We start from the raw sequence: 23,773 nt of genomic DNA on the forward strand, positions 1-23,773 counted from the left end.
AAAAATAAATTCTTATACAATTAGTCATATTCTATATGAAAATCGCCCCATTATGTGTACTTATAGTACAATATCTGTATGAGGAACATTTACTTCTACTGTAAGAATCTTTGCGGACTTCAGTAGTTCATTATTTGTGCATCTTCACTGATTTTGGTCAATCACATAGTAGCAACCATAGATACCTATATGTAATCAGTCAAAGTTAAGCTAGCTAGGCTAAGCTAACGATCTAAACTCAATCTCGTGGATTCCGGGATATGCAATAGTTGAATTGTTGTATTTTTTACAACATGCGAGCTTTCGTGTTTCTATTGAATTACTGAACTCGATAGTTTTTTATAAATAACTTCTATAAAATCGATGGCATTATATTAACAGTTTTATTACGTACAAATGCATGAATCTTTAACATTGTTGTTAATCCAACGCAGAAACTTATTGACCCTCGTGTACACTCCAGGATAGTTCTTTTGTGCGCAAGCTCTTCCCCAGGACACAATTCCAACCAACTCGTAACGATGCGTTTCATTGTTATATACCTGAAGGGGTCCACCGCTGTCTCCCTAAAACGTTCGTAAAAAATAATACTCACGATGATCAATCCGTCAAATCCACTTACCTGACACGAGTCTCTCCCGCCCTCTATGTACCCCGCACAAAGCATCCGATTGGTGATCTCGAACAACCAATAACCCGCCCTCCGGCACCTTGAATTAGTCAATATCGGCACCTCCAGTTCCTGTAACGTAGCTGACAACCCTCCGTACGCAGTTTTACCCCAACCCGTAACGACGGCCATCTTCCCATCATACAAGGCGTCATTGGTCTGAGGCAAACATATCGGTACCAGATGATCCTCCGCGATCGTTACCGGGAAGGTTAACTCCATCAGTGCAATGTCATTGTTGTTGGACAACCCACTGTAGAAGAACGTCTTGATGGCTTTGACGCTCCGTTCCACCGAGTTCGTCGTCGGTTGGGTGCGGTTGTGCACCAGAAGTTGAACACGGAAGCGGGCTGGACTCAACCGGAACACGCAGTGCGCAGCCGTTAGGACATAGCGATCCGTTATCAGTGAACCGCCACACGTAAATCGGTCCCTGTAGTACAGGGCTACCATCCAGGGGTAGGCGTTCTCCTTGCTGGTTGATCCGCCGACAATTTTGCCCAGTGAATCTCGGTTGCCACATTCTGGAATAAAAAACGTTGAAGCAATAGTTAAAAATCGAATATTATAAGAGTTTTAAAATATTGTTACTCACTGCACTCAGTACAATTCAATTTGCGAAACGTGGCCTCCTGTTCTAATCCATCCTCCGTTGTATCTGTTGTCCAGCTCTCGGTTACGTCCGTAGTACCCTCGTATAAATCCGTTCTATCCGTTTGAGTCTACTGGAATAGGAACAACATCGAGAGCACATAACGGACACAACACCAACACTCAAACGCTTCGATTTTCATAAATTGGAATCAGATTTCATATGATTGCTTTTTAACTCTTACCGCTTCGTCCATGGTTGTCGCTTCAATGGAAACGACAGTGGTGATAGCACTACTTTCATCTGATTTATGATCCAAGCTGAACTCAAGAGCATAAACCTTTGATGTTACCAGAACACTTAAAACAGCAATCACTAGTAACCATTTTCTTCCACTTTTATGCTGACAATCCGTGCTCATTTTCTCCCAACCGAGCAACTTCTGTCCAATATATAATTTGATCGGAGTTCTGACCGGCGAAAACTGATATCCACCTGTGTCAAAAGTAAACCGCATATCATGCGCAGCATCCACTTGTGGTCGTATAGTCATTCCATTGCCCGATGCTTTCTTTTTACATTGGTTGGGTGGTGTGACGAATGACCAATAAAACAGGTTTTAAAGTCTGTTCTTCCGCTAAGCAAGTGTTTATTGACGGGCTTAGATAGATGCTACCATTGAACACGACATTATTTGACCATGCTGATCGCATTCGTTTGCAGTGTGGTACTTATGACGATGGCTTACGGTACATGTGGTAGGCAAATGAACCGTTTGTTTGCGACATATTCGAAAATAGACTAGAGGTACAAAAGTATAGAGGAAGATTGTGGGTAACATCGTTACTGGCGGAATATGTTTTGCTTTCGCTGGCGAGGACGGGCTGGTAACTAAATGTCGACGCAAAATTGAGACGGTTTTACATAGTTTTAAATGAGAACAAAAGGAACCGTGTCACTACGGTCTACCACCACATCGAAAAAAATGGTACTGCAAAACCTCTTTTTGCGCCCAAAACGGAGGAGCGTAAATGGAATCAGAGCGTAAAAAGAGGGAGCGTTATTTCGAATTTTGAACGTAGAAAGAGGGAGCGCTATTTGGAATCTGGGACGTAAAAAAAGTTCGCAATCTTTTAGGTAAGCAAAGTTTGATATTTAACTCACTTTTAGTCTTAAGATGTGTCTTTTACCAATTTCTGTATTAAGGTCGTCTCAACTATTTTCGTTATCATGGTCGTCCAATTGTTTGAGTGCTGAGGCCTTAAGATGTTCTTGGTAGATAATCGTTGCAATAGAAAATTGCAACGATGTTTGTCTAAAATTGGAATTTTCTTTGTTGGGCATTTGTTGCAATGTCTCAATATTAGAAATTCTATGTAGTTCATTGATACTATACCACGGAGGCAACTTCCGAATCACTTTCAAAATTCTATTTTGAATCCTCTGAAGTGCATTCTTTCTGTAATTGCAACCAAGGGCGTAGCCAGAGGGGGGGCGCATTCAGAAATAGGTCTTTGAAATTCAAAAGATTCCCAAAAACTTATTAGGGTATCCAGGATCCATAATATTTGAAAGTTCAAAACAACTCGAAACATTTCTGGCTCAAGAATTCTCCTTGAAATCCTTCTAGAAGTTCCCCTGGGAACTTCTAAATTCCTCCGGAAAGCTATCCACAAATTCCTCTGAAAATCGTTCGAAAATCCTTCTCATGTAATTGTAATTTCTCCTTATCTAGAAACCCCCCAAACTATTTTTTTAGGAAATTCATGAGGAAATTTCTTGAAGATTTCTTACTTCTCTCCAAGTTTTACTTCTAGACATTTCTTCGGCTATTCTTATAGAAAAATCTCCGGCATTTATTTCAGGAATGCATTCGAGAATTCTTTCAAAATTGCACCAGAAGTTTCTTCAAAAATTTATGACAGAAATCCTCAGATTTCGCTACATTCTTCTTCTTCTTCTTCTTATTGGCATTACATCCCCACACTGGGATAGAGCCGCCTCGCAGCTTAGTGTTCATTAAGCACTTCCACAGTTATTAACTGCGAGGTTTCTAAGCCAGGTTACCATTTTTGCATTCGTATATCATGAGGCTAACAACGATGATACTTTTATGCCCAGGGAAGTCGAGACAATTTCCAATCCGAAAATTACCTAGACCGGCACCGGGAATCGAACCCAGCCACCCTCAGCATGGTCTTGCTTTGTAGCCGCGCGTCTTACCGCACGGCTAAGGAGGGCCCGCTACATAATTTTACTTGTAAATATATAAGAAATTCCTCCGGGCATTCCTCCAGGAAATCTTCCTTTAATTCCTCCGGGATTCAACAGCGAATTCATACTGGAATTCTTTCCGCAATTACTTCAGAATATCCTTCAAAAACTCCACTAGAAATTTCTTTAGGCGTTTCTCCACGAATTCGTCCAAGTAATTCCCCGAAAATTCTTCCAGGTATTTTCCGAGAATTCCTTCAGGAACTTCTCCAAGAATCATTTCAGGACTTGCCTGTGGGAATTCCTCCGGAAGTACTTGTAGGAGTACCTCCGAAAGCTCCTCCAGGAGTTTTTTCAAGAGCTCCTCCGAAAATCTCTCCAGGAACTTCCTGGAGGATATTTGGTAGGAATTTCACGGGAAATGGGATTTCGGAAGCTCCTCCAGGAGTTTTTTTTAAAGAGTTCTCAGGAATTTCTCCGGGAATTTTTCCGCGGAATTGTCCTAGAATGCTTTCCGGGCTTCACTATGGGAATTCCTCCGGAAGTACTTGTAGGAGTTCCTCCGAAAGCTCCTCCAGGAGTTTTTTCAAGAGCTCCTCCGGGAATCTCTCCAGGAACTTCCTGGAGGATATTTGGCAGGAATTTCACGGGAAATGGGATTTCGGAAGTTTCTCTAGAAATTCAACTCCGGGTATTCCACCGGCTGTTCATCTGAAAATTCCTCCGGGAGTTCCACCAGTAGTTCCTCTGAGAATTCATTCAGGCTTTCTTTCAGGAATTCATTTAGGCTTTCTTTAGGAATTTATCTACAAATTCCTCCAGAAGTTCCTCGGAGAATTTCTCTGGGAGTTCCTCCGGGAATTCCTTCGGGAGGTCCCTTAAGAATTCTTCCAGGAGTTCCTGGAATTCTTACGGAAGTTCATTTGGGAGTTCATCCAGGAGTTCTTACGAGAGTTCCTCCAGGATTTCCTCCAAAAATTCTTCCTGTAGTTCTTCAAGAAATTCCTTCAGAAATTCCACCGGCAGTTCCTCCGAGAATTCCTCTGATAATTTCTCCGGGAATTCCTCCGGAAATTACTCTAGGAGTTCCTCCTCAGAGGAACACCCGGAGGAACTGCCGGTGAAACTCCCGGATGAATTGTCGGTGGAATTCCCGGAAGAACTCTCGGATGAATTCTCGAAGGAACTTCTGGGGGAATTTCTAAAGAAACTCCCGGGAGAATTTACAAAGGAACCCCCGGAGGAACTGCTAGTAAAGCCACCAGAAAAATTATCGTAAAAAATGTTGGAGAATTCATCTTATAGACAAATCTCGTCTAGTTGAAACCTTTGTAGGGGTATGTAGCATCATCATCATCATCGGAGACAAATTCTCGGAGGAGCTTCTGGAAGAATTTCTATATAAATTCCTAAAGAAGCCTAAAAGAATTCCAGAGAAAAAGCCTGAATAATTTTCCGGAGGAAATTCTGGAGAAATTCCCGGAAGAGTTTTCAAAGAAACCCCCGTAGGAACTGCCGATAGAACTACCGGAATAATTCTCGGAGGAAATCCTGGAAGAATTCCTGGAGAAACTCCCGGAGGAATTTTCGGAGAAACTCCTGGAGGATCTATAATCGTTGCCAGATTTAGAACACGGGTCCGAAACCTTACTATAATCCAATGTTATGCGCCAACCGATGCTGCCGATCTGCAAGATAAAGAGAACTTCTACAGTCAAATCAATGCCGTCGTAGATAGAATTCCGAGGGTTAAATATCAAGATCTGTTTGGGCGACTTCAATGCGAAGATCGGATCCGACAACTCGAACCATGAGCGCATTATAGGACGCCATGGTCTCGGAGAAATGAGCGAAAACGGAGAGCTGTTCGCAGAATTTTGTGGAAATAACGACATAGTGATTGGAGGATTGCTCTTCCCTCATCGACCGGTTCACAAGGTCACGTGGGTCTCCCGTGACTGCTTTACAGAAAATCAAATCGACCACATCTGCATCAGTCGAAAATGGAAACGGAGCCTTCTTGATGTACGGAATAAACGTAGTGCCGATATCGCGTCTGATCATCACCTCCTCATCGGCGAAATACGCCTGCGCATTGCGCGGATTCGTCGGCAGGAGGAAAGAGTTGGACGACGATTCAACACACGCCGACTGGAAGGTGCCACGGTGAAACGGTTCTTCGTTGAAGAACTGGAGACGCGTGCTGCAGATATTCCGCAAGGTGGCAGCCTGGAAGACCAATGGACCGCCATTAAGAATGCCTTCATCGCCACCAGCGAGAACAATCTGGGCCTACTACGCAGCCAAAGAGAAGCCAAAGCTGCGATAGAGTGATCGAAAACCAGAGGAGCCAAAGTCTTAGCCCGTCAACGAAACGCGGCTCTTGAGAAGGAAGTAAAACGCTCATGTCGACGGGACAAGCGAGCGTGGGCAGACTCTCTGGCCGACGAAGGAGAGAGAACCGCCGCAACCGGGGACATTCGCCTCCTCTACGATATCTCACGATGCTTAAGCAGGGCGAAGATGAATGCAACGATGCCTGTGAAAGACGCGAATGATCAGTTATTGACCGACCCAACTGACCAGCTGAAACTTTTTCAAGTGCCAGCCAGGCCATCACCACCTCGGCATGATCTGCCTAGGATCCGACGTATAACACGCGTCAATACCGAAGCTCCATCACTGCTAGAGATTCAAACAGCCATCCAAAGCATGAAATCGAATAAAGCCCCAGGGGCCGATCGCATATCAGCCGAGATGCTCAAAGCTGACCCCATGACATCCGCTCAACTACTGCATCGTTTATTTCGTAATATCTGGGACACCGCAACTTTCCCGGTCGACTGGATGCAAGGTATCTTAGTGAAGGTGCCAAAAAAATGTGACCTGACTGTATGCGATAACTGGCGAGGCATTATGTTGCTGTGTACCGTTCCCAAAGTTCTGTGTAAAATTATCCTAGCCCGGATTCAGGAGAAGATCGATGCGACTCTCCTGCGGCAGCAAGCCGGATTCCGTGCCGGAAGATCCTGTGTGGACCATATTGTCACGCTCCGTATCATTCTGGAGCAGGTCAACGAATTCCAAGAGTCCCTTTACTTGGTATTCATTGACTACGAAAAAGCTTTCGACCGTCTCAATCACGAGAATATGTGGGGCGCCCTTAGACGCAAGGGGGTTCCTGAGAAAATCATCGGCCTCATCGAAGCACAGTACGAGGTCTTTTCGTGTAGAGTGCTGCACAATGGGGTCCTGTCCGACCCTATCCGGGTCGTAGCTGGTGTGAGGCAAGGATGTATTCTATCACCGTTACTGTTCGTAATCCATGAGATTCTGGTAGATGCGATTACCTGTGAACTAAACCGCGGGCTGTTATGGCAGGCTATAACCATGGAGCTCCTAAACGACTTCGAATTGGCAGATGACGTTGCACTCCTCGCGCAACGGCGCTCTGCTATGCAGAGTAAGCTCAACGACCTTGCCGAGCGCTCCTCCTCGGCAGGTTTAGTCATCAATGTCAACAAAACCAAATCGTTGGATGTAAACACGGTGACTTCTTCCAGTTTCACAGTAGCCGGGCAACCAGTGGAGAATGTTGAAAGCTTCCAATATCTTGGTAGCCAAATGGCGTCAGACGGCGGTACCAAGATCGACATAGGCGCACGGATCAAGAAAGCAAGGGCTGCCTTTGCGAGTTTAAGAAATATCTGGAAAAACAGGCAGATAAGTGAACGCACCAAAATACGAATTTTCAACTCTAACGTGAAATCTGTACTGTTATACGCTAGCGAAACATGGTGTGTATCAGTGGAGAACACTCAACGGCTGCAGGTGTTCATTAATAGATGCCTGCAGTACATATTTTGGACCTGGTGGCCTCACAACTGGCTCTCAAACAACGAGTTCCATTGTCGTTGTCACCAGATGCCGATAGCAACAGAAATTCGGAATCGGAAGTGGGGCTTGGTTGATCACACCGCACGTAGGGGCAGAAACGAAATCTGTAAACAAGCATTAGACTGGAACCCAGCGGGACATCTCAGCAGAGGCAGACCCACAGGCTCATGGCGGCGAAGCCTCAATAAAGAAATAAAAGAAGTCGACCGAAATCTAACCTGGCAACAGGTTAAAGCGTAAGCCGGGCAACGCTCAGGATGGAGATCTTTCAAGTCGGCCCTTTGCACCACCGGAGGTGTACAGGATCCATAAGTAAGTAAGTCCTGGAGGATCTCCCAATGGAAATCTTGAAGTTTCCACCGGATTTTTTTGGAAATTAATCTTGGAATTCCTCCGAAAATTCCATTGTTGGTTTTCATTTCGGTATAATTTCTGTATAAATTTTCGGTGGAATTCCTTGAGAAATTCTTTGAGATTTTCACAAGAAATTATTCGACTCTTTCACGGAAAATTTTATTTAATTTTCACAAGAAATTTGAAGATTTTTCACAAAATTCTCAGGAATGGCAGAATGGCTGGCAATTTTGCGGAATTTCCCCTGTATTCTAAATAAGGAATTCCACGGTGCAATTTTTCAGAATTTTCTATGAGCAACAGCATGAAAGAATTATCTCAAGAATTCCCTGCAGAACTTATAAAGGAGTTCGTGGAGGATTTCTTGGAGTAAATAATGGTGGAATTTATTGATCAAAAAATTTCCCGGCGAAATTGATGATGGAATTCCTGAAGACATTGCCGAAGAAGTTGATAGAGGCATTCTTAAAGAATCCCTGATAGAATTCCTGATGGAATGCCTGGAGCAATTGTCGAAGGAATTCCTGGAGAAAGCTTGCATATTGTTTTCTCTGCCTATCTATATACATAAATATGAAATTCTGTCTGTCTGAGCCTTATAGACTCGGAAACTACTGAACCGATCGGGGTGAAAATTTGTACAATGCTGAAGTGTTTAGGGCCGGGGAAGCTTCTTTAGATGGTTCGAGACCCCTCCCTCTTTTGGAAAGGGGGCTCCCATACAAAAGGAACACCAATTTCTTCATAATTCGAAAACTAATCAGAGAATAAATCAATTTAAGACGAAACGAAGTTTGTCGGGTCTGCTAGTTTAATAATAAATATTATTCCAGAGATGATTTGTTCAGAATTTCAGACGTATGGTTCTAGTTTTCTAGAGATTTTCTCACTTTATTTAAAAATATCTGATGAGCAATAAATCATGCATTTTTAAATCCATTATTGTTTTAATCATTATTGTTGTTAAATAAACGCACAACGCGAACGTTGCATTGTGGACGTGAATGCGATTGGCGTTGCGTTTTAGTACAAAACACTGACTTCGACGCTGAAGTGCAACGCGCTATTGTGATCCAGCCTTTACTGTTGGTTGTGGATTTGGTGTCAAAGTTTTCAGAACAGGAAATAGTACCAAGCACTAATATTCATGTGTTTTTATAAAACTACTGTAAAATTACGATTCAGAAGACCTAAAAATGTTGCCCCCCCCCCTACTCGAAATCCTGGTTACGCCCATGATTGCAGCAACTAGTCCATATTGGCATAGCATACAACATGGCTGGTCTAAAAATTTGCTTGTAAATCAAAAGTTTGTTCTTAAGACAAAGTTTTGATTTTTTGTTTATAAGTGGCACTTAATATAGGGTGGGTGTACCAATTGTCGCCATACATAAGAACAACTATTTAAAAAAAAAATAAGTAAAATGCATGTTGGTGGACTTTATATATCAAGCGAAAGGTTTTACTTCCTGCTCTTTAGAACAGATGTGAAAACCACAATAAAATTTGTAATTATTCTCAGAATTGATTAATCCATAATAGGAACGCATGCACCAGTTGTGGCACTATTCCTAATTTTGGTTCCTTATTTGGCAAATTCCATTGTTTTCTTATGGGACTGGCCAAAATTAAACAAAATCAATTTTTACATTTATGCTTTGCTTGTTTTGGAGGAAATCAAAGGTATTATCGTATCATATGAATATGCTTTATCGATATGAACTTGGTTTGTGGTGATTTGATTGACCATTTGACATATAAAGCACTAGTGCGACAACTGGTGCTATAGCCACAACTGGTACATCTAGCCTATTTGTTACATTTGGCTTGAATGCCTTCAATGTGACTTTTAAAAGTTAATTCTTGATCTAGCAGAAGTCCTAAATATTTAGCTTCGCTAGACCAATTAGTTGGAACCCCATTCATAGTGACAATATGTCTGCTAGAAAATTTCAAATAAGAAGTTCTCGGCTTATGTGTATTTTCCATTTCCGCAAATAAGTGAAGAAAATATCCAAACTTTTTTGCAATCTACTACAAACGACACGAAGGCTTCGCCCTTTGGCTGAGAGGCCCGTGTCATCTACAAACAAAGATTTTTGACACCCTGGTGGTAAATCAGGTAAGTCAGAAGTAAACATCAGTTCAATCTAAGGTAATTGCCTATTTCCGGGGATTAAACCACCCGACTTGGACGTTAATTTACAATGTTACACACTTAACTCATTCCACCGTATTCGGTAAATTTTACCGAAATCTCAACAGCAGAACTGTACGGTAATTTATTTTACAGTTTTTTGTAATTTTTTCCATTGCTCAACTGTCAAAATCACCGAAAATCAGTTAAATTATTTACCGAACAGTTCTGCTGTTGAGATTTCGGCAAAATTTTACCGAATTCGGCGATTTATTTTAAGTGTGTATGAAAACTCATATGTGAATATGTACGTTATGTGGAAGATATTGATTTGGAAAATGTATTGGAGGTAACCACTTTCCACAGAAGTAAACATGTTATATAATATGGGCCCCAGTATGCTGCCTTGGGGAACATCAGCTCTTACAGGTAATCTATCAGATTTCGAATTCTGATAGTTTACCTGGATCAGTTTAATATTGTACAGAGGAAAATTAAAATTCATCAATTTTACAATCGAACCTTCATGTCAAATGCTTTCTCTATATCAAGAAGAGCAACAACAGTCGAATATCCTTCAGATTTGTTGAGCCGAATTAAATTCGTAACTCCTAATAACTGATGGGTGGTTGAATGCCCATGGCGAAAACCAAATTGCTCATCAGCAAAAATAGAATTGTCATTAATATGAACCATCATTCTATTTGAAATAATCTTTTCAAACAGTTTGCTTATTGAAGAAAGCAAATTGATTGAGCGATAACTAGAAGCTTCAGCTGGATTTTTGTCCGGCTTCAAAATTGGAACAACTTTGGCGTTTTTCCATTTATCTGGAAAGTATGTATGCCAATTGAAAACATTTGGTAAATAAATTATCAAAGGATAAAGAGCTTTCAGGAAGTTGGATCCGTTAAAACTAAATCAATTGTTGAAGGATTTCGACTGGAAGGAAAACAGGTTGGTTCATTGGGATGGGATATTGAATAGTATAATATCCCGCAGAACAATCTTCAAATAAAATTTTACCATTGGAATTTCTTTGAGCACTATTCCATGAACGGTTTTTGGCATTGAAGTCAAATTATGAAAAAAATGGATTTGTTGCGAGTTAGAATTTGAAGATCAGCTCTCAACAAATTCCTTTGCTGTCCATTGCAGTAGGCAGCAATAAAATAGAATTGCCCAAAATTTGTTTCAACAGAAACTCCCAAGGTTTCGAAAACTTTGGTTTCAAACGAAGAAAATAATTTATGTTTGATACGTCTATTAATGACAATGGCGACCCACCACAGGTGCTGTCAAGACGATCATTTGGTAAATAAAATAATTCGGATCTCTTTTGATGAAAAGACCAGGTTTTCAATATGTTTCAGTTATAATGGCAATATGCACATTATGAACTAATATGAAGTTGAATAATTCATCTTCCTTAGCTTTAAACAGCGAGCATTTCAATTTAAAACTTTCAAAAAATTATTTGGATCCATTAAAACGAAGTCCAATAACAATTCTTTGAGTAAATTTGATACCAACCTGAACAGCTTCAGTTTTGTTAAGGTACACTGGGGGAAGTGGAAAAAGGGGGTAAGTGTAAAAATCGACTCAAAAAATTGGAATTGTACATACTTTACAGTTTTTACCACACCATAACATTGTGCAATAATATTGTTTTACATATGAAAAAAATGTATGAGAAAGAAAAAAATAGCACCGGTAGGTGAATATATTCCATAATTCACATTCATTTATATTTATAGCAAGTTTTGCAGTTGAATGCAATTTTTTGTGCAAACAAATTGGTTAAGGACAAGTGCTTAAAAATAGGAGATAATTTTGTATGTGTTTTGCGCACACACATACATACAAACACGCATACACAGACATCACCTCAATTCGTTAAACTAAGTTGATTAGTTTATAACCCTGTAAGCCCCATTTTTCCTATAAAAAGATCATCTTTGGGGCAAACCTATAGATTTTACGTACACTTAATGTTCGAGAAGGCAAAACTAGCCCTCCACTAGCTATTACGAGAATTCCTTGGAGACCTATTCCGTTAAGCCGATGAAATTATTCTACAAAAGAAACTCAGAGCAATTACCGTCTTGATTTTAGTTATACCTAACTACTCATCACAATTGAAGGTCAAGGTAACATGGGTTTTCCACTTACCCCATCCCACTGGGTTAAGTGGAAAAACAACTCTATTTTTAAATCTTTTTCCATCAATTTCAAGCAAATAAAATGGTATGAATTACCGCACAGTTGATGCAAAATTGACTGTTTTTGATATCCCCTTTTGATTGAATGCATTTAGATCATTTAAATTCGTTTTACACTAAGTCAAACATGCACTATCGATTTTTCCTTTTCCACTTCCCCCAGTGTACCTTATATCAATCATGTGATGCAATTGTTCATTTAGAAAATCAAAGTCGGAAGCAGACATGCTACCTGTGTCGTCAGAACGAATGTTATTTTCTGTTGACGAATGGTTATGAAAATCATGAATCGTCGGTAAATTTTCAGAAATGCCTGCAGCGATCCTTGCATAGGTGGGCGTGTTTGAAAAATTAGAATTCGACGAACTGCTCGTTACCCGGTGAGAGGTAGGAGCAAAATTTGTTCGTTGATTGTGGTGGGTATGAATTGCTCGAATTGCTCGACCGGCAAATGATTGCGGATTTTGAGCGTTTGAAATATGTTTATCCGGCGAATCTGGGATCCTATTGGAATTTCCTGTCATCAATTTTGCACGGGAAGTCAAATCTTTTTTTTTTTTTTTTCATTCCCAGAAATGGTGATTGTCCCCACAATTGGCACCTTTAAATTTATTGGAATCCTCTCTCACAGGACAGGCGTCCTTGACCACAAATCATGCATTTAGCATCCATGTGGCAATGTTTAATTCCGTGACCCCACTTTTGACACTTACGGCACTGAGTGGGGTTTTGTAAATTTCCTCCAGGCCTGCGGAAATGTTCCCATGTACCACGGACATGGGACATAATATAGCCCTTTTCCTAACTTTTCATATTATTTTAATTATAAACTGATTTCTCAGTTCTATAGGAGAAGAATTATTTCCGATATTAGAGTTAGAAAGAATATCTGAACGCTCCAGCTTCCTTCTATTTCTTCCGCGCTTTGGCAGGACGGTCTTGAAACCTTGTTTCTTAGAAGGAAGTGGAGAATTCAGAGACTCACCCTTCCTCTTGTTTTATTAAGAATACTAATTGCTGAGCGTGGAGACGTGACCTTCTAAGAGTTTTTTTCCAGAACGGTGTCCCATCACCGCTTGTCGGAATTTTACTTCTGCAAACAGGTCCAACGTAAAACGAAGGCAAAGATCGTAACGGGATCAGTAGGTACAAATAGCGCTGAGAAGCACTGTTGAAATTAAAATAGCTTCAGGTAGAATTAAAAACTTCCTTCAGCAAAGAAAGAAATTATAACCGCACAGCACGAATGCACGATGCGGTCTGACTGTGAACATTAAAGTATGTTTTTACATAATGTTGTGGTGTGGTAAACATTTTACACTTACCCCCTTTTTACACTTTCCCCAGTGTACCTTATATCCAAAATTCAATTGGAACTTGTAGAAACTGCCCTTTACAATAAAATTAGAATTTGAATCATCAAATACTGTTGAAAGACTGATATTGTTATTGACATTTCCTCAGAAGGTCCAGTCCAGATTTTTTAAATAACGACAGTTTGGTCAGTTTTAATGGAGTTTGCTTTATCGTATATTACCTATAATACACTGTATATCAACTGTAATTTTTGATAAAACAGTTTCAATCCAAAAAATTGGCGCATATTGTCAAAGCATCTCGAATTTTGAGTAAACAAAAATTTCCCAACAGATTTATTTATAAGTTAAATTGGCAGTTTGTAAAAAAATATATAAATCGGCATGTCAATAAAATCATCAAGAGGATCGGAAAGAAACACACAGTCAATGATTTGTCGCTTCCGATCCGGCAGGTACGAGACGGCGTGGAGCGCAGCGAGCGAGATGGGCAGACCAGGTGCAGAACGACTTGGCGAGCGTGGGGCGTATCTGAGGATGGAGAGATGCGGCCTCGAACCGTGCATTGTGGCGTCAAATTGTTGATTCAGTGTTATCTGTTTAGATGTTAACTAAATAAATGAATGAATTTATCGATATCCAGAAACAGTATAGCCTATGGCAGCCTAAAAATGGAATATTGTGGATTTAGACCAAAACTGTTTGTATGACGCTGATGGACTGGCAGCAATGCCCACTTCCGACGAGATTCACACGCAAAAATAAAATAAATATGCAGCACTGCACGGTGTCATCTGTCATCACAAAATCGAGCTTGTTTTGTCGCTGACAACGTCGCTGGCACCAAATTGAAGTTCTGAAGTCGATTTCCGCACTTCCGAACGCTCTTCCGACAATGTTTTGGTGGCAAACTCAAATTTTGTTCTGACGTTCATGATGTCGGAAGTAAGCTCGGAAGTGAAACGTCGGAGGTCGGAATTCAATTTAGTGCTGGCGACACAGTATAAGCGGTTAGAGCTGTTGAAAATCAATAAAATGAGATTGTTTTGAATACAGCAAATTTATGAGTTAGAGTTGTTTTGTTGATAAGTGGATTTCAATTCTAAAAGGTCAGATAATATATTCAACGAAAAAAAAAAACAGATTTCTAAAAATATTGATGATTTGAAAAACATCGACAATACAAAGTGTCCTCTTTATAAACTGAACAGTCCTTAAGGACATAGACAATGCATATTGAATGGTCGTTCCAATAGTTGGGAGTCGATTTTAATCGAGGTTGCGAATCTTTAGCATGATAATTAGGCTTCTCAGAAGGGATCAGTGAAACGTGTGATTCAACAAAATAGTCAGAATTTGTCTGTGATATCTATCGCACCAGGGGCATATACTTCATACAAAAAGTGTGACATGAGGGTGAGCGGGGTATAAAATGCTATTTTTTTGCGTTACGTAGTCAATGGATCTTTCCTGCGGTGCCATTTTCGTTATGTGAAGTCTCTGGAATGTTGCTTTCAGCTATGTGGGTAATATTTTCGCCAGCTTTTGGAGGGAAGCGCTGTAGCCAGTGTAATGAAAGGTTTAGTTTCCCATACCAGTTTTCATACAAACTTGAACCGGCTTGTGCTGAACCAGTTTTTGTTCAATTCGGTTTTTGGAGGAGTATCGGATCGTGGGATGGAATCGAGTGACCGTGTTGGAGCTGGATCGTTTTTGGAACCACCCTACTAATATGTTATGTTTTTTTTTATAAATACGACACCAATACTACTACAGTATATGACAGTTTTTATTGTACCAATACTTTCAAAGCTTTGTATTGGTACTCAACCCACCTTCACCTTAAGGGCAGTTTTTGTTTGGTCAACCCTAGAAATTTGAATAAACCAACGGGTGAATAGGATTATGTACGATGCTGGCGATGAAACTCGACTCACGCTTGAAATAATTCATGAATGAGTTTGAGATTTCTCCACTGCTAGTTTGCAGATATAACCTACCTATTTACTTACAGACATAAGTTTTAATCATATTGGTGGTTCTTTCGGAATCTTCTTTCTTCGAAATCGACAGTGTGAAGCATCGTTATAAAGTTAAAACATATATGTATGTATCAAGTCGGATATTACATATTTTACTGCCTCAATTCAACATCTAAAACGCATTTCAAAAGCTTCAATTAAATTCCGACAGGATGCCACCCTCGTAACCCAACTACTCTTTTCCATGATTGCCACGATTAAAGAGAGCAAACGGATGTTTATCTTACCCAGTGTTTCTAGTTTATTAACACTAGCCACGTTTTTGTGCGTTTCATAAGCAGTTCCCGTCGGAAGTTCGCTGCCAACAGTTAGAGTTCCCCTTCAACTGAACTATCGTAACACATACTGCGTTCTACTGTTTTAAATCCAAAATCCTTGTTCCGCTGGGTGTTTATCTTAATCTTACAAACAGGAAGTTCTTGGTTGTCGCCACTGACTTCGTATCGCTTAAATTTTGCATCGCGTAGGTTGTCTGCACGAGCGCCTCAAGGTTGTTGAAGATTGTTCACTCGAACGGAATGGCGTTTCCGGAAACGAGTTCCCACGGTATCTGGGCGATTTTTATATCCATCTTTGCCTCGTTATGAAGTGCAACAACTAGAACGCAATCAATGAAGCCGAGACTACCCGTTATCGCATGTAAGTACTCGACTTCGAATGATCTATCCAGGGCGGGCGGGTGTTGACGATAGTAAAAATGTTAGCAATATAAATCACAAACCCCGATATAATCGCATAACTATCATCGATGACTAGCCGTCGTCATCGGTTTCGGTAAACAGTGTGTGAAAGTAATAAATTTATGAAGCAATCAGACGAGCTATCTAATGACTGGTAGTGCAGTCCTTCATCCGTAGGGAACCTTCTATCCGGATAAACACCTATTGGAAGGGCGCTTGCAAACGATTTTCTGTGAATAAACAGGTGCTTGTAAATCCATCATAATTAGTAGCGACGTAATGTGGGACATGTTTTACTGGTTCATAAATTTCCCTAAGAGGTGAAAGCATTCTGCTCTGTTAGTTGCTGTGAAATAAGATTCACACACAGTGCACAGTCTAAATCTAGCATGATTTTTAAAAACGTCGTATGTCCCAATGAGAGACTCTCTTTTATTACGCTCTCTTTCACGAATGTTTAGGCTAGTTTTGCATTTATTGCAATTATTTCTACCTTAGCACGCTAGACAAAGCTATTTTCTTCAGATCTCTGTCAAAAAATTCGATGTAAATGTTAGAATGGCTTCGTAATAATCGAAAGAAAAAGTAAACTTAGAGAGCTTCTCATTTGGACATACGACGTTCTCAAAAATCACTCGAAACATGTTTTTTCTTTCTATAACAAGGCTGAATAGGCTTAATATGCACCCTAACATGACAGGCTTACCAGACATTATCTCTTTTACTTCTTTCTGCTTTCTGCCAAGGGCCCCGTACGCCTGTCACTGGCGAACAAAGTTCATCCTGGTGGGTGCATCTTTGCTTGGTAGTAGCATGAAGGCTTCCGTTGGTAGCTGGGATGCTAGCTCTATGACATACGGAACGGATGGGAATGTGGACGATGGCCGAAATGAAGTACTGGGAAGAAAACAATGCGAAGCCGTGCTCCCTTGGTTTTCGGCAGTCAAAGTAAATAGATAGTGATTTCCCTCCGAAAAATTATTTTGCTAAAAGTTTTGTTGGCTGGAGAGCCTGCACTTCTTCTTAAACCGGTTGCTTTGGGCTAAATTGTACAAGTTTTACCGTCCGTTGGACAAGTCCACGCATTGCGCCATTCGTCGGCTATTCCGGTGAATCAAGCCATCAGTCGACCGAACCCTCCATCGGCAATTTGAAGATTTCCGTCATCCGTCGGCTCATTTTGGACAACCGTACACAAGTCGTGTAAGAACAACCACCATCAATCGATCTCTTTTGGGCCTCCACCGACAAATCGTGTGATTGTTACCTGTCGGCTATAACAACCGAGTGCATCGCAATCCGTTATCCGGCGGCCGAACCATCGGCAAACCAGGGAGTTCCACCATCCGTCGACCCATCTTGGGCATCCGACAGCAAATCGAGGACAATGTTACCCGGCAGCCATTCTGACGGCTACTCCGTCCGACTATCGTCATCCGCCAGCACGTGCTGTCCTGCCATCAGTCGACCGAAACGTCAATCCAAGCCAGCCGTCGGCTAATCCATCGAGCCGAGACCCACATCGTCATCGGCGATTCGTGCACGCCGTCGAGCAGCAAGCGTCTGACATTGTCGCCCCCATGCTTACAGTAAGTAAACTGTTCGTAACCTAACCTTCCGATTTTTAGCAAGTCCGAAAACCTCCCCATTACCTCCATTGACCCTGGGACTCGAGGACTAAAAGAGGCCTTGCGTGCCTACCCCGTTCACGACCGTTGGCTATAGACCTTTAGTCTGGGGTTTAGGACGGTTCCTCTTCTAGGACCTGTCGCCGGTTCCTCGAGGGCAAGAGGCCGTACCAGAAACGATATCAGCCTCCCCCCCAGATTTCAGCAGCAATTCTCCACATGTTGGTTATAGTATCGTAAGTTATTCGTCCAAATTCTGTAAGAAGATGAGAAGATGTCAATCCGCGCACTTCCACATCATTTATTAACATTTTCTCTCCATTGACAATACTCTAATTAAGAGAAATCCTAAATTTGAAGTCTCTAGGTGGACCAGCACCAGAGATTTTTTTTTATTATCAGACTAAGGCCGGAGTGGCCTGTGCTGCACATAAAAGTCTACTCCATTCAGCTCGGTCCATGGCTGCACCAAATCCGCAAATCGTCCTCAACCTGATCGATCCACCTTGCCCGCTGTGCACCTCGCCTGCTTGTCTTGTTCCCGTCGGATCGTTGTCGAGAACCATTTTCACCGGATTACTGTCCGACATTCTGGCTACGTGTCCGGCCCACCGCAGTCTTCCGATTTTCGTGGTGTGAACCATGGATGGTTCTCCCAACAGCTGATGCAACTCGTGGTTCATTTGCCTCCTCCACATACCGTCCGCTATCTGCATTCCACCATAGATGGTACGCAACACTTTCCTTTCAAAAACTCCCAGTGCGCGTTGGTCATCCACGAGCATCGTCCAGGCCTCGTGTCCGTAGAGAACTAAAGGTCTTATAAGCGTTTTGTAGATAGTCAGTTTGGTACGGCGGCGAACTCTATTCGATCGGAGCGTCTTGAGGAGTCCAAAGTACGTGCGATTTCCAGCCACTATGCGCCACCGAATTTCTCTGCTGGTATCGTTATCGGCGGTCACCAGTGAGCCCAAATACACGAATTCTTCACCACCGATAGAAACTCGTGGTGGGTGGTTTACATTGACCTCTCTTGAGCCTCTTCCTATCAAGTACTTCGTCTTAGTTGTAAGTGTTCGTAGTCCAGTGTTGAGTGTTTTTGGTACTTTGTGAACTTTACGTCGTGAAATGTTTAAGCCGAACAAGTAGTGTCCGCATATGTAGTACAGTTTTCTCCGTATTTTGGTATTTTGTCCACCCACTGTGTAGTACGCAGCCTTCGCTACCTTATGGGTTTTAAAATCCCACCACCAGAGTTCGCTACGGACTCCATATTGGTAGCAACAGGATGGCAAGGAATACGCCATGATGATCTACGCTTGGCAGGTGGGGGGATGGGAGAAGAGGAGAAAGGGAGTAACACGGTGATGGAAAAAGGTGGATAATCGTTGCTGAGACCGACGAAGCGTTCGAGTGAAGTCCGGGACTGTAGAGTGCGCCGCCGTTCGGGAGTACAAACCGTTCGGGAGTTGGTGAACCCCCCCTCTATTTCCATTGGGGACAGTTCCGGAGATCGAGTCCGACCGAGTCCGTCAACATACTCGGAGAGGCTCTAGGATGGTGTATGAGTCTGCAGAGGACGCCATTGCATCCCATCACCAAGTTGTTACGAGAAGAAGTGTCAACCACTAATTGGCGGGAAGAAAAACCACCCCCCCATTGCCTCGAGCTTGCATAGGTCGCCAGGATATCACCGAAACCATTCCGTGGCGTGGAAAGAACTAGCCGCTGATTGGCGGATAAGAAGCGATTATCGAAAAATAAGGTTAGCGTAGGTTAAGAAGGTGGGACGGTGTGGAAGTGAGTCGGAAAAGTCCGAATAAATGTAGCGATCGAAACCAAAGAATGTGAGTTTTTCTGTGCTTCCGTGCGGTCATTCCTTGTATCTCGAATCTTCCCGTTAAGCATGCCGACCCTGAGGTGTATTGATGTCAGGGAGTTTCAGGAAGGCTCCCCGCTGAGCAACCGGCAGTTACACAGTCCAATCCGTACTAGTCCAATCCGTTTAGCTTCGCTTTTCAGTCTGATGTAGGCTTCCTCCATCCTCTCTAAGTTACGTGCCATGATATCAATGTCGTCGGCGAAACCAAATAACTGGATGGACTTCGTGAAGATCGTACCACTCGTGTCAATCCCTGCCCTTCGTATTACTCCCTCCAAAGCGATGTTGAATAGCAGACACGAAAGACCATCACCTTGCCGTAACCCTCTACGCGTTTCGAAGGGACTCGAGAATGCCCCTGAAACTCGAACTACGGCATTTCTGCAATATCTGACGTATGGCGTCACCTCACACCTGGTCTGTGGTAGAGCGTTCACCCATAAATCCCGCCTGGTACTGTCCCACGAACTCTCGTGCAATTGGTGTTAGTCGGCGGCATAAAATTTGGGAGAGTACCTTGTAGGCGGCGTTCAGCAATGTGTTGCGCGGTAGTTGCTACAATCCAGCTTATCGCCCTTTTTGTAGATGGGACACACGACACCTTCCATCCACTCCTGCGGCAGAACCTCATCCTCCCAAACCTTGGTAATCACCCAGTGCAGCGCTCTAGCTAGTGCCTCACCACCGTGTTTAAACAGCTCTCCTGGTAGTTAGCCAACTCCAGGGGCTTTGTTGTTTTCCAGCCGGCCGATCTCCTCCTGGATTTCCTGGAGATCCGGAGCCGGTAGAATTATATCCTGCGCGCGTTCTCCAAGGTCCATCACCATACCGCCATCTTCGTATGCCACATCGCCATTCAGGTGTTCTTCGTAGTGCTGTCGCCACCTTTGGATCACCTCACGCTCGTTCGTAAGAAGGTTCCCGTTTATGTCCTTACACATATCAGGTTGTGGCACGTGGCCCTTACGTGAACGGTTCAACTTCTCATAGAATTTTCTTGTGTTATTAGCGCGGTACAGTTGCTCCGTTTCTTCACGGTCTCGATCTTCCTGCTGGCGCTTTTTCCTCCAGAAAGCAGCTGCTGCGCGTATTCTTGGGCTGATCTACCGTCTTGTATCCACCCAATGTTAAGCCGCGGCGTCCGATTTCGACGCGTGTTGTACACCGTCGAGAGTTTTGAGCGTAGGCATACTGCAACGAGGTAGTGGTCGGATTCAATATTCGCACTGCGGTAAGTGCGGACGTTCCTGATGTCGGAGAATAATTTACCGTCGATTAGAACGTGGTCGATTTGGTTTTCCGTTTCTTGTGGCCTTGTGGATATTTTTGCGGGGAAAGAAGGTGCTTTCGACTACCATTCCGCGGGAGGCTGCGAAGTTTATGCATCGTTGGCTGTTGTCATTCGATACGGTGTGCAGACTATCCGGCCCGATGACCGGTCTATACATTTCCTCCTTCCTACCTGTGCGTTCATGTCACCGATGACGATTTTGACGTCCCGCAGTGGGCATCCATCGTATGTCTGCTCGAGCTGCGCATAGAACGCTTCTTTCTCGTCGTCGGATCTCCCCTTCGTGTAATGGGCAGTGCACGTTGATGAAGCTATAGTTGAAGAAACGGCCTTTTATCCTCAGCTTGCACACCCTTGCGTTGATTGGCTGCCACCCAATCACGCGTTGGCGCATTTTGTCAGCACTATGAAGCCGGTTCCCAGCTCGTTGGTGGTGCCACAGCTTTGGTAGAATGTAGCCGCTCGATGCCCGTTTTTCCACACTTTCTGTCCTGTCCAGCAGATTTCCTGCAGCGCTACGACATCGAAGTTGCGGGGATGTAATTCATCGTAGATTATCCTGTCGCAACCTGCGAAGCCCTAGCGACTTGCAGTTTCATGTTCCAAGCTTCCAATCGTGATCCTTTATTCGTCGCCAAGGTCGTTGCCGATTGTATCGAGTCGTATTATCTTCTTTGTCTTCGTAATGGTTATTTTAAAAGGCGGCTCATTGGGCCTGCGCAAACCTCCTATCTCGTCGGAGGACCGTCGTGTCAGGGCTGTTTAGCGTCCCACCTAACACCAGAACTTGGGCTTGTGCGCTTTGAGTGAGCGGCATACGGTCGCTTTGGCGGAGGCTATTTGCGGATACATGCAACTTTTTATAGACGTTTAACAGGGCCCACTGTCAAACCTCACCACATCCTAGGCAGGCACCACAGTACGCAGATGGCCTGGGGAGGGATCGTCAAGCCTATGGACATAGTCCCTGCTGCCCTGTATTTTGGTGTCATTCCATATGTTCCGATATGAAATAATAGTTGACCTATTATGAAAATGGCTGATTGAAATGAATTTGAAAGCAACATCAAATTACAGTACACATTTTCTTAAAATTACAATTACATTTACTATGTTGTACTTTTGAATGGCCTTGTTTTCATTTTTACAGTTCTCTTGTTTCGTACAATATCTGGGAAATCTTGCAATCAAAATATCTAATCTGAATGCTGAAGATTTACATGCCAATCATGTCTCAGCTGGCACGGCAAATGCTGGGTAAAAGCGTACCATTGGTACTTCGCGTACCTGAAGGAATAAAATAGACCCCATCTCGCGGTTCTTAGCCTCTTACCCAGCAACTCCTATCCATACCTCCCGCGGTGCTGGCCGGGATACGAGCAACCTTAGGGAAGATCAGGGATCGGGTAACCAACCCGGTGGGGGGTTGCTCCTCTCGGAGGTGCAAATCTTATTGAGCGTCTGTCCTCCAGGTCAGGACCGGCTCCACAACAGCGTCTGTTCTCCATGTTAGGGGCGGCTGATCATCGTCCGAGTGCCAGCGAGGGACTCTTAGTGAAACTGTGCACCATGGTCCACCGGAAATAAGGAGGAATGGTCCTCCGGAAATTTAGGGGGTTTGGTGTCAGGCCCCGCAAGCCAGCCTTTAAAAAATCTAAGCAACGAGCAATCCAACAAGAGAGTACGGACCGGAACCATCGGCGAAGACCACTGCGACGAAAAGGGACTAGCGATTGGAAACTCGGTTCGTGGAACTGCAAATCTCTCAACTTCATCGGGAGCACACGCATACTCGCCGATGTGCTCAAGGACCGTGGATTCGTGCACTGATGATGATAAGGACGCATTCTACGCGCAGCTGGAACGTGAGTACGACAGCTGCCCAAGCCACGACGTCAAAATCGTCATAGGAGATTTTAACGCTCAGGTTGGCCAAGAGGAGGAGTTTAGACCGACTATTGCGAAGTTCAGCGCACTCCGGCTGACGAACGAAAACGGCCTACGACTAATTGATTTCGCCACCTCCAAGAATATGGCCATTCGCAGCACCTACTTCCAACACAGCCTCCCCACCACTGCAGGCAGAATCACAAATCGACCACGTTCTGATTGATGGATGGCACTTCTCCGACATTATCGACGTCAGGACATATCGTGGCGTTAACATCGACTCTGGTCACTATCTGGTGATGGTGAAATTGCGCCCAAAACTATCCGTCATCAACAATGTTCGGTACCGACGACCGCCGCGGTACGACCTAGAGCGACTGAAGTAACCTGATATCGCCACTGCATACGCGCAGCATCTCGAGGCAACGTTGCCGGAAGAGAATTGAGCTCGATGGGGGGCCCCTCTTGGGGACTGCTGGACTACAGTCAGCAGCCATTAACGACGCAGCGGAGAACAACGTCGGGTATGTGATACAAAGTCGACGGAACGATTGGTTTGACGAAGAGTGCAGACAGATTTTAGAGGAGAAGGACGCAGCGCAGGCGGTCGCGCTGCAGCAAGGTACCCGGCATAACGTGGAACGTTACAGATGGAAGAGGAGACAGCAGACCCGCCTCAAGAGAAGAAACGCCGCCTGGAAGAAGCGGAGTGCGAGGAGGTGGAACAGCTGTGCCGTTCGCAAGAAACACGCAAGTTCTATCAGAAGCTCAAAGCATCCCGCAAAGGCTTCGTGCCGCGAGCGGAAATGTGCAGCGATAAGGATGGAAGCATCTTGACGGACGAACGTGTGGTGATCGAAAGGTGGAAGCAGCACTACGAGGAACATTTGAATGACGCTGAGAGTACAGGCAGGTGAAAGTCAAGGCAGCGGAGAAGATGACTACGTCAGTTCAGCGG

General features: G+C 43.5%; 1 protein-coding gene across 1 annotated transcript; it reads right to left on the minus strand.

Moving 5' to 3' along the window:
- Positions 1-350: 350 nt before the first annotated feature.
- LOC134202551 (serine protease hepsin-like) lies at positions 351-2,284 on the minus strand. Its single transcript, XM_062677559.1, has 4 exons — positions 1,507-2,284; positions 1,266-1,392; positions 623-1,194; positions 351-566 (listed from the first exon to the last, which is right to left on the minus strand). Exons 1-4 carry the CDS (start codon positions 1,813-1,815, stop codon positions 387-389), a joined length of 1,188 nt encoding a protein of 395 aa, XP_062533543.1. The 5' UTR covers positions 1,816-2,284; the 3' UTR covers positions 351-386.
- Between the last annotated feature and the right edge of the window lie 21,489 nt (positions 2,285-23,773).

This window comes from Armigeres subalbatus, unplaced genomic scaffold (assembly GCF_024139115.2).
Source record: "Armigeres subalbatus isolate Guangzhou_Male unplaced genomic scaffold, GZ_Asu_2 Contig1268, whole genome shotgun sequence".
Lineage (NCBI taxonomy): Eukaryota > Metazoa > Arthropoda > Insecta > Diptera > Culicidae > Armigeres > Armigeres subalbatus.